The 15,860-nt window shown below is 38.7% G+C and overlaps 1 protein-coding gene across 1 annotated transcript in view; it reads right to left on the reverse strand.

Annotated features, from left to right (window-relative positions):
* The window catches only part of ar (androgen receptor), a 45,465-nt gene extending 34,095 nt beyond the window's left edge, over window positions 1–11,370 (reverse strand). The window contains exons 1-3 of the mRNA XM_085420106.1: window positions 10,066–11,370; window positions 1,362–1,513; window positions 1,075–1,191 (exon numbers count right to left, since the gene is read on the reverse strand). Coding sequence (XP_085276232.1) covers window positions 1,075–1,191; window positions 1,362–1,513; window positions 10,066–11,228 — 1,432 coding nt within the window. The 5' untranslated portion in view covers window positions 11,229–11,370. The remainder of the gene's footprint in view (window positions 1–1,074; window positions 1,192–1,361; window positions 1,514–10,065) is intronic.
* Between the last annotated feature and the right edge of the window lie 4,490 nt (window positions 11,371–15,860).

Genomic DNA, 15,860 nt, shown 5'->3' on the forward strand with positions numbered 1-15,860 from the left:
TGTTATCTGTTTGCAGATGTAATTAACATTCCAGAAATAATATGGAATTTAAATTATAAGAATAACTCATAAGAATTATGATTAAAATAAATGCTAGACAGACAGACCTTCTAAACTACAAGAAGTGAAACAAATAGATCAAATCTAGTAGTAGGGTTATTATTTAAGGCATATAGATGCCAGTGGATTTGACATTTGGTAATACATTAATCATCATATTCTCTAAGCATTTTAGGACTTTAAAGTATTTCCAGTAAAACACCCTCTGGGATAATAGGACAAAACATATAATTTCTCTGCTTCCACTTCCACAAAATTATTGCCATATATTTCCCTGTTAGATGCCAAGAATGAATTACATGTCTGTGATGAGAAGATAAGTGAAAGGAACTTTTTAGCCACAACCAGAAAAGGTGTCCCTTTTTACTAACAATCACAGCATTAGATCACATTTTCCCTCCATGCGTTTGTCAGTGACTGGTGGCAAAATTACCAGCATGTCTGCTGCTTTAATTCACATGTCTCATGTCAGCTTTGTGCTTCTAGTACAATTTTCACCGTTAACAGAATGAGAAAATGGAAGAGAGTGAAAATTGAACACAAGCCTAAAATTAGTGCACTACATGTCAATCTTTACAGCCTAATATGACGAGCAGGTCTTGGTGACAGTAAGGAGAAGTGAATGGAAGAGGTCTAAATTGCATGGCAGCTCAGTCAGGGGCTTGATTATCAGTAACATCCCCTATTGTGATGATGCTGCAATTGAAGAGAGCCAGATAAGATGTGCAGTGCAGAAAGAATAAAATACTTGGTCTGAGGAAACCATTAATAGTGTCACTTTCAGGGCTTCACTTTTTTTGTAGTGCTTTGTTCATCTTTTTTTCCTCTCTCTCTCTCTCTCTCTCTCTTTTTTTTTATATATACACACACACACACACACACACACACACACACACACACACACACACACACACACACATATATATATATGTATATATATATATTATATACCATTATAAACCATAGCATCAAGTCAACAAGTATTAGCTGCTTCTTTGCAAAAATCCATCCCACCTCCAAGAGTCATCCCAGCTTCAAAGCACTTCTTCAGGCGACAGGAGGGGCAGTTCTTTCTTCTTAGCTTATCAATAGTGCAGTCATTCTTGCTGGCACACAGGTATTTCTGCTTGCCTACAGGAGAAACCGTGAAACAATGTAAAAAAATGTAAATCACTTAAACTGAAGACAACCATGAGCAAACACAAAACTCTTTAGGAACTATTAATGTGTAGAATAAAGAGCCATAATCTCAAGTGGACTGGCATAAAACTCACAGCCCAGTTGGATGCTTTAAGATTTACCTTCGGCAGCCCTTTTGAAGAAAACCTTGCAGCTGCCACAGGTGAGTGCGCCGTAATGGCAGCCAGATGCCTCGTCCGAGCAGATAAGGCATGTCCTCTGTGGGGGAAAGAAGAACTCCATGGGAAACATGTGTTCTCTACTGGACTCAAACCTGCAGTCAAACACAAACCCCCCCCCCCCAAAACAAGCCATTTATAAAATCATAAACCATTTTTATCCCACACGAAATTAAACTCATACTATACCACAAGTAAGCTACTTAATTCACTCATACCCAAGACCCATGGTAAACTCTAGTAGTTAGGTAGTTAGGTAGTTATAAAAAAGAGGACAGGCCGATGATGAAAGTGTGGGAAAGACTGAAGCACCGTGGCTATGGTACGGAGGGGGGCTGGGGTGAGTTGAGTGAGCTGCAACCTTGGACACAGAGAGATTGGAGACAACTCAGACACAATGCTGCCTCGGTGACGTGCTACTCAGATATCAAGGTTCGGTGTAAAAGAGACAAGCATGAAGTGAAGAGCCTCACTGTGTCCTGACTGATTTTAAGAATAAATAAAATATTCTATCAGAATGGGAAAACTCGAGCATGACACGTATGCATCTGGGCTTTGACAACTTTATAATAATAAGCAGCAAATCTAATTTGAATTCATTTTTATATGAGCTCTGTTACAGTAGACTTAAGTGTTTTAAGGAAGGGCCCTTTTGTTCAAAGCTTCACATTTATTTAATGCTTAACACTAACACACAAAGTCTAATTAGATTTCTTCAACACGTAGGTCCGGCTTGGTTGTGATTAAAAGATGACAGTTTGAGCAACGAGAGTTGAGATTATACAGAGCAACCTAGTATTCTTTTGTAGCCCAGGATCTGCTGATGATAAATGTGAAAAATATGCATGTCAATATGCCAATGCTCGGCGCACAGAACAAAAGAGGCCGCTAATAATCCCAACTGACAGATGAGAGCTTGAACTGATCAGATTTGCACATAATGTGTTAACAGAGAAGGTGACAATTTTCTCTTAACCCAGCCAGCCAAAATGTGGTATCCTATTATGCATAATTGTGTATATCCTAAGGTCCTTTTTTGAAAATAACTTACTGATCCAGCTTTTTGCTGTATTTAAAGACACTGTAATAGGCAAATTATCTGGGCTAACCACATTTAACTCTTTTATTGAAAACAGGAAGCTAGCAAGATTGGTTCACTGGTAGAACAAGTGCAACATGTTTCTTTTTTTTTTTTTTTTAACAGGGAGACTGGCTTTATTTTTTCTTGAATAAAGCCTGATGGGGAACACGCTTTTTATCTACTATAAAGTTACTCTAGTTACTTACTCTGTGGATTTGTGTGAATCCTTGAAAATGTGCTGACCTGCGTGGTGCTCACTTGTTTTAACTTATGTGTTTACATACAGTTTTAGGACGCCAGGTACTTTAGGGCACAGTTAATGACAAAAGATTCATGTTTGAAAAATTCCTAAGCTATCGTGCCAATCACCTGGATCGTGCTAACATCCAGGCCAGATGATGTAGTCCAAAGAGAAATTGTTATAAACACTTATTAGACATTTCCACCTAATCAGGCAGTCCCATTAAAATAATTACTTTAGACAGAGCAAAATTCAGTAAAAGGATGAAAAATAGATACATGCAAATATGCCTGATATAAACTTTTACATTATTGTTGTTGTCAGTCATATGCTCACTCACACACCACAGCGGAGTGTGGCATTTATGTGTGTCTGACTGCATGCTATATGGTTTTATTTGACCTTTATTGCAATTTTAAAATACAAAAAACAAACATCAGAGTTTAACAATATACACACTTAGCCTTCAGCATTTGACGTTTTAAACACTCTGATGTCATCTTCTGAATAATTACATTTGAATATAATTGGTATAGTGACCATTTAAATATTTCCAAAATGAACAGATATTATTCAGGTTTACTCTTTACCTTGAAGCATATACCTCAAGGTAGTATTTTGCTACAACGTAAAAGTACAAATAGATAACTTTCACAGGTTAAATGAGACTTTTTCTGTTGCAATAATTAGCAAAAATTGTCCTGCAACAGCCACCTCCATGCTTGATCAGACACAATCGAGTAAAATGTTTAAGATGGTTCCTATTTGGTCATAGTCAGTTCAGCTTGTTTTTGTAGTGTTCCGGGATGGAACTAAATAAATTGGTAAACATCTGTTTTCATTCATTTATGTGGTCATGACTCATCCTTCACATGCAAGAGGCGCTAGTCGAGCATGAAGTATTATGGCCTGATTTGACAGAGATCACATTTACTTTAAGTACTGTATAATAATAATAATCACCGAGTAGGTTTCTTTACTGAGTTACTGTACTATGCAAGCCTCTCGCTGCCATTTGTGCTGCCACTCTGCATACTTGGTTGACTCCACACGCAGACGAAACAGAAACATTCTGTGTCCATTTCCTGCTCTTTGTTACCAGTCTTGTAAAATTCTTCAAAGCTTGGCTGGTTGCTATTTTTCTGCACTACCAATTAATGTCAAAGGGTAACCAACCAATCACAAGTTATTTTTGTAGAAAATTGCTGCTCAAAACTACTCCTATTAAGATTTTAACCAGAATCCTTCACATATCTACCAGACTGCCGCCGTGTCGCACTTCCGATCCCATATATGTCCCCGGGGGTTTGTTTCCAAAAACTTAACTGCTGCGAATCATTGAGGTCTGCAGCATTCACAGCGCTGAAAATGCAGTTTTAATGCTGTGAAAGTTTCAATAAATAATCTCTTTGTCTAAAACTGGAACTCTGGAAGGTTTAACAACAAAGTGCAGTAAACAAGAAATATCACATGGTAATACTAAACTGTATTTAACAACTATTAAATTACAAATTGAAAAATTAAAGCATTTTGTTAAAATTATTTTTTTTCTCATAGTAGGTAAAATGTCTTGACTTTCCATCAGGCGTAGTCCCAGAATTTAATCAAAACTACAACTTTACATAATTGCCTGGCTAAATAACTCCATCCAGCTGTGCAGCTCACTGCCACGAGGTCCAAATGGGTAAAAGCATGCCTGAGTTTTCTCAGCTCTGCTTTGCAGTAAAACCACACAGATGTTCCTCATGCTCACAGCAGGTGTAACTGCAACATATACACATAACTATTGCAATGCATTTTTTCCAAACTAAATGATAGCAAGGCACAAAATCTTTCTGTTAAAACCAAATCTAAGAAGCAGCAACAAAAGGTAAAAAAAAGCAGGCTCTCGCTCATGGCATAAGAGAGATTTTAGCAATGTGGTGACAGGAAAAAGAGTTCAGCAGAGATTAGGGCTGAACGATTATGGAAAATAATCTAATTGCGATTTTTTGCCCCAATATTGCGATTGCGATGCGATATGCGATTATTTTTTAAGGTCTTTGTCTTCTGTATTATTAAACAAAGACAAGCAATACATCATATAGTATGGCCAATACTATATTACATTAATTTTAAACTGTTCTTTCCTGGAAGACAGACCTCTGTTATGATGACATGAGGTGATGCATGAATTGATGACTGACATTTTTATTTAACTTCTTCAATCACAACAGTATATTTGAACATACACAATAGTTTATTTTTAGCTTACAAACATCTGAGCATAAAGTGCTGACAAGGAACCCTGGTGTAAACATTAAAATGAAAGTCAGTACAATGTGCAGATTGCAGAAATATACATAAACAAAATCAGTGGCTTTACCACACTCAGTTTTTCGACATCTGTGAACTACTAGACAGTCATTCAATTAAAAAATAATATTAAATAAATAAAACTAATAAATAAAAAATACACACATCTTACTGATCTCTGCAGTCAGTAACATTACACATAAAGTGCAAACATAATAGCAATTGTATAAACACACACACAAACACGCCTTTAAAATTTAAAGGCGTGAAATTGGACGGTCTAGCCAATCAGAAGGCTAGTTCTGATTAGCGTCACCGCTGTCTCGGTGGAGTTTAATAAACTCGGCCGTCTGCTTCTTGCTATCTAAAATATAACCAGACACTGGTGTAAATTCTCGACTGTCTCATACTTCTGTTTAATAAGTTTTCTGTTTGACGTTTAGTCAGCTGTGTGAAAACCAAGGAGGAACCCACCCGGGGGATTAATAAAGTTTTATTTTATCTAATCTAATAACTTTAATCTCAGCCAAACCGATTTACTCACGAACAAACAAAACACTGAAAAAAGCCCAACAATAACATTTTTAGGTTGTCTAAGTGACTTATATATTACGTTTAACCCGAGCAGCGAAACTCCGCGGTGATCTGAAAATGATGTGCCGGGAGTTGTGCCGTTCTCGGCCGCATCAGTATATGTCCCCGGGGGCATCAGTAACCCATATTTGCACTTTTGCAAATATGGGATATCTTGATAAACCGAGCAGATATTTGATGTTTACACAACTACTTTCTCGCCTGAAAATATTTTAAAAGTTTATTTTGTGACCCAGAAAGATTAGTATGAGTAATTTTAAAACTTAGTAGCGGCCGCCATTGTTGGAAACTGGAGTTTGGCTGGGCCGCGCTATGAATTCTGGGATATGGTAGTAATTTGGACAGCCTTCGGCGCGTCGCTGTGACGTAATCGGTCTACAAATGCGGCCTCAGGAGGATGCAGCCCATGAATTTGGACATGTCCAGAGTATAATCGCAGCCTTTGCGGTTAGAAAATTGCACTTGATCATGTCGCGATATTATCGCAAATGCGATATATCGTTCAGCCCTAGCAGAGATCAGCTTTTTGCAAATGAACAGCAGATCATTGCTTTGGTTGCTAAACAAAGGCTGAATGTGTTTACAACTGGCTATGTTATTTATTTATTTCAACTTTTCTTTCCTACTTTTGTATTTTTTTAATATCCAAAAGTGTTCCATTCATTGCTCCTCAAACATCTCCCAGTTTTTGTAGTGGTGCAATTGTACAAAACATCCTGCACCTTAAGTCTTGAATCGTGTTTATGTTGTGTATAGATAGATAAAAAAGACAAGACAAGCTTGACTTGGAAAACTGTATAAGCAGGGTTTTGAAAGGGCTTCAGACATTAAGCAATGTCTCGCTCACTCAGTGTCCTCATGGTCTAAACTATAAACCACATAACCTCTCTGAACTGAGTGTGAGGACCTACTGATCTGTCACAGATCAGCTGCTTTCACTTTCTAATTTTCTGTTTTGTGTTACTCTAACTTGCTATCTACATTGTGATCAGATTCGTGCTTTGCATCTTGCCACCATGCAGGAATGCCTACTTTGGAATCTTCCCCATAAAACGCCAGTCAATACCCTCAGAGGTCAGTGGCATCAAGTGTAAGAAAGTTTGCACCTTAGAGCTCTCTCTTTACATCTAGACAAGCTCCATTCGTTTGAAAGTGCCATTGAATACATATAAAAATAGGATTAGGAAACATAAATCGGTTTGTGGACGTCCATTTCTAAAGCCTCATGCTGAACATTTTTACTGCTGCCATCTTGTTTTTTTCTTACACCAAACATAAGTGCCAAATCTCACTGTGGCCCTGAGAACACTGCACTCATCTGTTAGTGATTTGTCATGTTAAGATAAGATAAACCTTTATTAGTCACGTGGGAAATTTGTTTGGTCACAGCAGACAGCGGACAGTACAAAGTTAAGACCATCAAAAATTAAGAAAAAACAATAGAATAGAATAAGAAAAAATAGAATAACATACTGTACAAAATAGAATAAAATACTATGTTGCATAAGAAAAATTGCACTTGCCAATATTGTACATAAGGGAGACTAGGTGAAGGTTACCATGGTGTACTGGATGTGTGTGTGTATGTGTGTGTGCACGCGTGTGTGTGCGCATATGTGTGTGTGAGTGCGCGCATGTGTGGTAGTCACAACCTAAAGTAGAAACTGACAATTAAGACCACGGTGATATAAAGACAATACTGACTATGGTGATAAATCAAAAGAGAAGGTATAGCAATTCTTTTCGTAGACCTCTACACAATCCTCAGGCATCTCCACCAGCTGATCTGCAATTTCCAGATCTGACATGCATGTCCTAACAGCCATGTGCTTTCTTTTTGTTGTTTTGATTCACTCTGCTGCTTGAATTTACACAATTTCAGGCCTGTCAATCAAACAATGTGCATTGCTTTAAACATCCTGAGTCTGCCATGCCTGCAAACAGCTGACCTCAACAAGGCCAGTGGCCAAGAATGCCTTTCAGTGCTAGAATTCAACAATATTTCCTTTCTGAAATCATAAAGGAGCTAACATCCCTGTACAGAATAAGGCCGGTTTACCAGCAGTGAAATACAATGAACAGTGAAATGCTGGCTATCAAAGCTGAGGAAACCCTGTAGAAAATGTTTCAGTCTAAATCATTTATGTAAAAAGTCATCAAAAAGCAAATGATGGCACTGCTTTCATGAAGCAAACCCTTGCTACATTTTTAAATGGTAAGTAATAATCTGTAACCAATTACATTCAGAGAATAACCTTCCCACCACTCCACGCTGCCTCCGCTACAGGTAAACATTCAGTCAAGGCAAATTACCATAAAACTAAAATAATACATATCTTCTGCCAGAAGGTAAAGCATGCAAGGGCTGGGAGTCTTTTCAGTTTAAACCTTGAGCAATCAAGCTGTTTTAGTGCCTAGAAAGAGCGAGTGAGGTCATCTATGACCCCATTTTATTCCATTTTATACAGGAATTCCTTTTTTAATGCATTTATCAAAAATACAACACAATCATTTCCCCACAAGGAACACTCCCATCTACGACACATGTTCTAGTATCGTAAATTATTGTTTTAAACCTGAGCTAACCCATCAACATCAACTGAGCTGTTTTCACTGAGCATTAAATATCTGCCCCAAGGCTTCTTCGGCAGTCAGTCTTGCTACTCTAGGTTTGTTAGCCATGTTTCACAATAATACAACACGATGTAATCATTAGAAGTGAAAAAGTGGAACAAAATTAAAACCCAGTAATGTCTAAGTGAAAAAAATCCATAAAACTTTCCATTACCCTTCTCTACACACAGGGATCAGTTCCTGGGTGAAAGTATGAAAAGTTAAAGAAGTAGACTGACAAGTTAATTCTGGGAAATTTTTTTATAGATTAAAAAATATATAGGTAGATATAACATGGTTTCAAAAATGACCTTCTTGGGTTGACTGCTCAGTAGATTAGGCAGACCACACTGCTACACCTCCTCTCAGCAGCTTTGTACAGAAATTCACTTTACACCACGCAGACAGCTATGCGGTACTGAACACTAACAGCCAAAGGAAACAGTGTCCCTTTTCTGACTGCACTAACAATCATTCACCCAGGTGAATTTGAGAAAGCTCTGCACAACACCAGCAGACAACACCTCTGTGTGGCATGCACGTCACACGATGGCTGTCAGTTAACGTGCCCACTTTGGGTGCTTTATAGTCTGAACTAAAATGTGTTGAGAGATTTTAAGAACCTGACACACTCAGAAACATTTGAAACTACGAAAGCACCAACTGTGCGTGTGGCTTGGGGTTTTTTGTTAACTTGTGTTGTTAATTATTCCCACTTTTGTGCCACAGAAACATCAAAATCTTCTCGCTAAAACAAGACTGTCTGCATCTCTTTATCACATTAACTTTGAATGCTTAGCTAGAGCCAAACTGATGTGAAACATCACCCAGTGGCCCAGGTAAATTAAGTTAAACTAAATCTTATTTTCAGGTACAGCCACCAAGGTCACTGTCGGGTAATACAAATGTTTGTCTATAAACTGCCTCATCTTTTTTGTCAGAATTCAAAATCATGGGGACTAACATTTACAATAGTCAAGGAACAAACAAACTTGAAGAAAAAGTCAAGCAGTGATTTTTCCCCCTTTTTCTCCACTCTGTCATCATCTGACTTTATGAAATGAATACATCCACTATCATCTGAATACATACAACACTCTCTCATTCACTTTATTCAGAAAAAAATTTATTAAAAATAGAATCAAACTTTATTCATTACAAATGTTTGGAGGAAAAGGGTTGTTAAAATGTTTCCATGTATCGCTTTGATCTCCTTTTTTTTTGCTGTAGCTATAATCAGTTTGGCATACTTCAATTATTGTCTTTTTTAAAAAATTAGACTTTCACACAGTGTATAAAATCAGCAGCTCTGGGTTACTGTAAAATCGCCAAATATGTGAAGCAGGTGTATTTCTAGATTGGAGCCTGAAACTTCTGCCTACACATTTTCTCAGCAGGGAATTTTTTTTAAACAGTCTGTTCAGTTTGCCACTATGGTTTGGAACCAGAAAAAACAAGTGTGGGGTAAATGTTTCCTGCATCAATAAAAGAACAACAACAACAAAGAAAAAAGAAATACGCGCACACACGCACACACACACACAGACAGTAAAGAAATTGATATGTGGTGTAGTATCAGTTGCCTTTTGCTGTTTGTCAGTCTGTGGATTGGTGATCTAATCCTGGTCAGAGACAGACCCTCAAGCCCCCTAAGGGACAAAGGGTCAACCTGTGGTCCTGAGTTTGAATATATATATATAAAGTAGAACGTTTGGCTCGCAATTACACCTAGAACTGTTCAACCTTTGGTTATACCGCAATATGAAATACATATTTATATTGTAATCACGTAAAATTACTATTACCAGCCGACTAAAGCTCACCTGGTGTCGTTGTAAGTGACATCCAGCCATTCGCCGACTTCACCCTTCATGTAGTTGGAGTTGGGATAAGGCGTCCTCAGCATCCCGCCAGGGTACCACTGTTCACGGCGCATTACGGTCCCGTCATATGGATTGCATATAAACGGGGAGTTCGCTCCCGAGCTCTGCACGTTCATGCACTGCCTCGACCCCCAAAACTGCGAGTTGTACTTGTCGCCGAAGCTGTAATTAGGCCTGCTGACCCACGACGCCCCTGCAGATGCACTTCCCTCAGATTTGACTTTGACGCCGTACCGTTCTGCCTGAAACCCCGTGGACCTATTCTCCACGGCATCCACGACGTCTCCGGCTTCCTCCACGGAGTTGTAAGCTCCGCATGGCCTCTGTGCAGCCGCGGGGCCGAACTGTGCCAAAGGCTCCGGCGCAGCTGGGGCGTAAGGGCAAGAGGCAGCGCACGCTATGTCCAGATGATCTATCTCTTTCGGAGTTATGTCATCAGCCAGGCACAGCGTGAAGTTTTGCGCGTTCACAGATGTCGCCGTGGAAGTAAGGTGATGAAAAGCCGCCGCGGGCTCTGAACTTTTGAACATTTTCACCTGTTGCTTGTGGTCGTGTGGCGGGCGCTCATCTCGCTCGGGACACCTGTACTCGGAGAGAGAAGCCGGGGCTCCGGGACAGTTCGCAGGCACGGCTTCCACCCCGAATAAATACTCTGCGCTCATTTGGTCATTTGCGGCACACGGCGGGAGAGAAACGTGCGCCTCGCTCGTGTCACCGGACTCCATGGTCAGACCCAGAGACACGGACACAGCTTTGCAGAGCTCCCTGGCTGTTTCTGAGATTGTGGCGCAGGCAGAAAAGGAGCGAATGTCGCCCACTCGGCACTCAGCGCTTAACTCCTCCTGAGGAGCAGCAGCTGTCTGGCAGCAGCGTTTCTCCATGTCACAGGCTAGCGGAATAATGTTTCCGGATCCGTACAGGTTTGCATTCTCGGATTCTGCCAAACTCCCGGCACTGCTTCCAGTCGGGGTTTTGGTGAAATTGACGCGACTTTCTTCAGTTTTTTGCGCCATACTGGCAGCGGTCACGACGTTGCCTGTGTATGATTTCCTATCCTCTGGCCAGATTTTGGTACAAAATAACTGTCTGCTCGTTTGGCTCATGTCCCAGAAAGTGTTTGCTTTGCCAGGATACTGGACTTTGCACGTCAAAAAGTCTTCGCAGTTCTCAGCAGCACAACAGCCCAACTCTCACGTTGTGAAAAGCGTTTTGATAAAAGGTCCTAGGTGAGCCGCAGGACTCACAAACTCCTCCTAAACTGAGATGTTCAGAGTCAGGCGCTCGACTTGTAGTTGATTAAAAGGGAATTCAGGGAAGGACTCTGTGTCCGTCAAACATGGCACTTTCCCCTCCAATAGGTTACAATAAAACCAAGGCGCCAATTTAATATGTGTACTTTAATAATCAAGTTCTATTTGTCATCACGCCAAAAGGCATGTTAAGAAGACTTCACACAAAACAATGTAATGTTAGCCTTTCTGCCTCTGGTTGTTTTACATCAGACTTGCATGCAGCCCATCACATTTTTATGGGCCCAGCACAGCTTTTTCTTTTTTCTTTCTTTTTTCTTCTTCTTTTTTTTAGTAAAATTCCACAGGGTACAAACCTATTTTCTTTTTATGTCTTGTCGGATTAAAAAAAAGACCTCAGCCTTTTTGATAGGTAAGGTTTGCGTCATGATTAATCTTTCCAATAAACGCTCTCCAAACATCAGGTGCAGATATAAGTGCAGTTTATGGATTTGTAAAACCACTTCAAATTGTTTAAGATGATTTTCAAGTTGGATTTGGTACTATTTAGCTCGCTCAGAGGCCTGTCTTCAGATCCAGACTTTTAGTCTTTTTAGTGGCTTACAGAGTAAAAAAGAAAAAAAAAACTATCAAAGTGCCATTTATCTTTTACTTCTTCACTTTTTTTTAAACTTTCTTTGACGTTTGCTTTGCACAGGGCTGGATTTCAGAAGGAAGGACAAACAAACCCAACCCATCCTAATAACCTATGTTTTTTCCAGCATAAATTGACAAAAGTCACCAGAAATTCAAAATAGAATGCACAAAATGTCCTCAGTGTAGTAGTGTAGTAAATACTCATTATTTAGCAAATTATGCATGTCTTTAAGTTATCACTGTAAGTCTGGAGCTTCTCTGGTACTTGATTCTTTCAAGGTTCAATATGTAAAATCATATCGGGCAAAGTTCTCCAAAAGATTTGTGCAATTGCAGTATGACTGCCCTCCTAACCTTTCTTCAGATTTAGTATTCTTCTTATAGATCATATCATTTAAAAAATAAGAATAATTCCCCACAACCTTAAAATTTGCCCTGACATTTTTTGTGTCTTTGAAAATGTCTGGTTCTTGACATGAATTTGAGACAAAGTCTTGTGGCTGTGTGCGTTCTGTGGTCTGTGAGCCACACACATCTAAACATGAAACTGAGAAAACTGAACACAGCTGCAGCTCCTGTTACCTTAAAATTACAGCGTGTAATCCACAATGTAGAAACATGGTGACAGAGGAGCCAGTGAAATTCAGAGCAAAGCTGATTCAGAGCCCAATGGTCTTACTGTGACTCAAACTAAAGTGTTAAATGAGAAAGTACATGATGGACACATGTGCAAAACCTGCTCCTCCAAAATGGGCAATCACATTACTTCATAGATTGTGTGTCATGCTTGTGAGCTCATTTTCCAAAAACTGAAAAGCACTTAATCACAATAAGATGGAAAAGACAACAGCAGCAGTTCTGCATGTTTAATATAGACGTCAGTAACACTTCATAGTGAGGTGCACAAAATTACTAGATACTACAGTGCACAAGCTGCGATTGAGCGCTCAGTATTATGATCCCCCTCTTCACTTTGAGGGAACATATAAGTCACGTAATCACGACGATGAAGTAATGAATTGTGTAATAGCAATCCTGTAAGACAGCTTGGGATGCCTGAAAACAGTAACTAATTAGTATTTATTAATAAATGAGGAACTCTTTCCTGTACCGGACTGTTCTGAGGTAACCAGGAACCACTCAGGAAGAAAATGGTTGAAAATCATAAACCACTTATTATGTATGATTCATCAGCATGGATCTTGCTGTCTTTTGTCTTGTGACTTATAATGATAGTCATCAAAACGTATTTATTTGTTCCTTTTTTAAAAAACAAACAAACAAACAAACTAATCATTAAGACCTATACATTGGGTAGATAATTCAGGCATTAACTTTTAACAAAATAAATAGCAATTTATGTCTCATTTGTTTCTTTTTAACTGTCTTTTTGAAAGAACTGCTGCTATATCCCATGTGTAACCAAAGAAGGTAAGCCCAACGTCAAAATAATACAAGTAAGCTCTTTTGGCCAGAAGTGTAACTCCAAATGTAACTTAAAACCTCAAAGACCCTTATAAGAATGGCCAAGCTAAGCCTAGTTGAGTCTGGCAAGTATTATTTCCATGAACTCAAGGAGTCCTTATGCCCAGGCAGCTGAAGAAAAAAAACACACAAACCCATTGCACAGTGGCCAGGTGGCATATATATATGAATATTTTCAGTATTTTAATAGAAAATTGGCTTTTTAAAATATTTTGGAAACTTGTAAAAATCCTCACATCTATACAGTAATTGTAAAAGCATCACTTTTAAAATACTGATTGTATGTGGCACCAGCTAAGAGCAATGGCACAGTTCACATCTTTGAATCATAAGCCTGGAAATGGTCCACTTTTCTCCAGATATATCCAGCAATGGATATACGCAGGGTGTTTTAACTGCAATAAGTCAGATCAAATATGATTTCAGCGATGAAGCTTTACTCCTGAAAAACTCACTCTCAGCTTCTTTTTTCCATATAATTATTCTAAGCACACCGGTTGGATACATTTTCCACTCAAAGCCATCAACGTGTTTGCCTTTCAGCTGTCAGTGATTCTCAAACTAAAGCACTAAATGTGTGTCAAACACTGAGCCAACAAATGTTAGCTATAGTCATTAAACAGCATTGAACTCCTATTAACAGTATGAGCTGTCTGACCCTAAGGCACGTATTTATTTGAGTAGTTTCAGTGCAAAACTGTCTTCGCCTCCATAAAATCCGTGGCTCTAACCAGATCACTGACACTAAAGCCAATTATGCACTCAGAGCTAACAGGTAGGTTTGCTTTGCTTCTTGGAGGGAATGAACATTTTCCACTCTTTTCACACAGACACAGAAAACAACCCAGACGTGATGCGATTCAGGTTGTCTCTGCCTCGTCTCACTGTGTTTTTAAAATCTCCCCATTGTTTGCTCATTTACTACTCCCAGGATAATAGAAGGGTGATTGTGATTTTTGAAATGCCTTTAAAGGCAGACAGTAACAGAAAAGCTGCCATACAAACTGGGGAATCTGATGTTTGAACCAGAAACAAAAGATACCTTTGAAGTGCATTACAGAAACTCATGCAGCATTTTTCTGCTTTCCCCTTGCATTCTTGTTACGAAACCAATCTCCTGCAAATCCCTCACTTTTCTGGAAATATAAAACTCCATAGAATTCTCTTTTCAACTGCTCTTTGTTTATGAATGAAATAGTTTTTTTTTTTTTCATGTCTACGGTTTCATATTATTTTAACAGATTTTGGAACATTTCATTTAGCATGTCAAACTTTGCTGAGGCTACTGTATACAGCTCAGTCCAGACCTTATTATCAAAGCAGATATTTTTAAGTAATTGTTGACCAAAACAATCTGAGTGAAGCTGAAAAATATATCTGAGCCTTGGAATGGAGGTATAAATGTACTTTAAATATAATTGTATTTAAATATAATTCGGTCTAATCAACAATATGCAATATGTTGCTACTCTGCAGTGCGCTAGTTATGATAACTTGTTACTTAATGCTAGCATTTTCATTTTTCCTGTTTTTTGTATGCATGAAGTTATAGTCTTAAAATAACCAAAAAAAGATTATGTTTTTGTTACTTTTGTCATCCGAAATACAGAGCAACAGTGAAGTGTAAAAAAACGAACATATTTAGTTCTACTTTGAAACAGTAAAGCCATAAACCTATGCAGAGCCACCTTCATCCCTACCTGTGTATGTGCAAATAAATCAGAATAAAAGTCACTTCATTAATAGTAAACAAAAATATAGCATAGCCTAATAGCTTTAAAAATAAGCAAGTGTTTTACTTTTATGTTGACTAAAGCGTAGCTGAGATCAAGCATAGCGACAATGTGTTAAATCTTAAAAGATGGGGGGGGGGGGGGGGGGGGATTTTACTGTAACTTCTGAAACAGCATGTAATTGGTAAGAGTAGCTATTCTTTACTCTTTTTCTTGCATTGAGTCTTTTTGTTGCCATGAGTGCACAAACGCTTTCAGGGCTGAAGCATGTGCCTTCAGGGATGGCCCTGAATGAATGAGCAAGCCTAAGCTCCTCCTTTTAGATGCTATCTCTGCCTGAAAAAAATGGCATCTAAACATATTGCATTCCACACAATCACGAGGACAAATCGATGCCTTATTGCTTGTGATGAAATAATTGGAATTTAGGATTCCTTATAGTAAAGCATGCAACCCCATTGGTAACTTGTAATAACAGTGTAATAAGAATAGATTGGGCCACACCCCTACTAATGCCTTTTCTTTTAAAAACATGTCATTTCCTTGTTCTACCTTCATTGGAGGTAAGGCAACTCTATAAGGCAATTAGTATATATTTTTAGGTAAAACAACATCCTAATTTCAAAAGAAA

The sequence above is a fragment of the Rhamphochromis longiceps genome, linkage group LG10 (genome assembly GCF_057381845.1).
Source record: "Rhamphochromis longiceps isolate RC_006_pf linkage group LG10, R_longiceps_female_GT1.1, whole genome shotgun sequence".
In the NCBI taxonomy this organism is placed as follows: Eukaryota; Metazoa; Chordata; class Actinopteri; order Cichliformes; family Cichlidae; genus Rhamphochromis; species Rhamphochromis longiceps.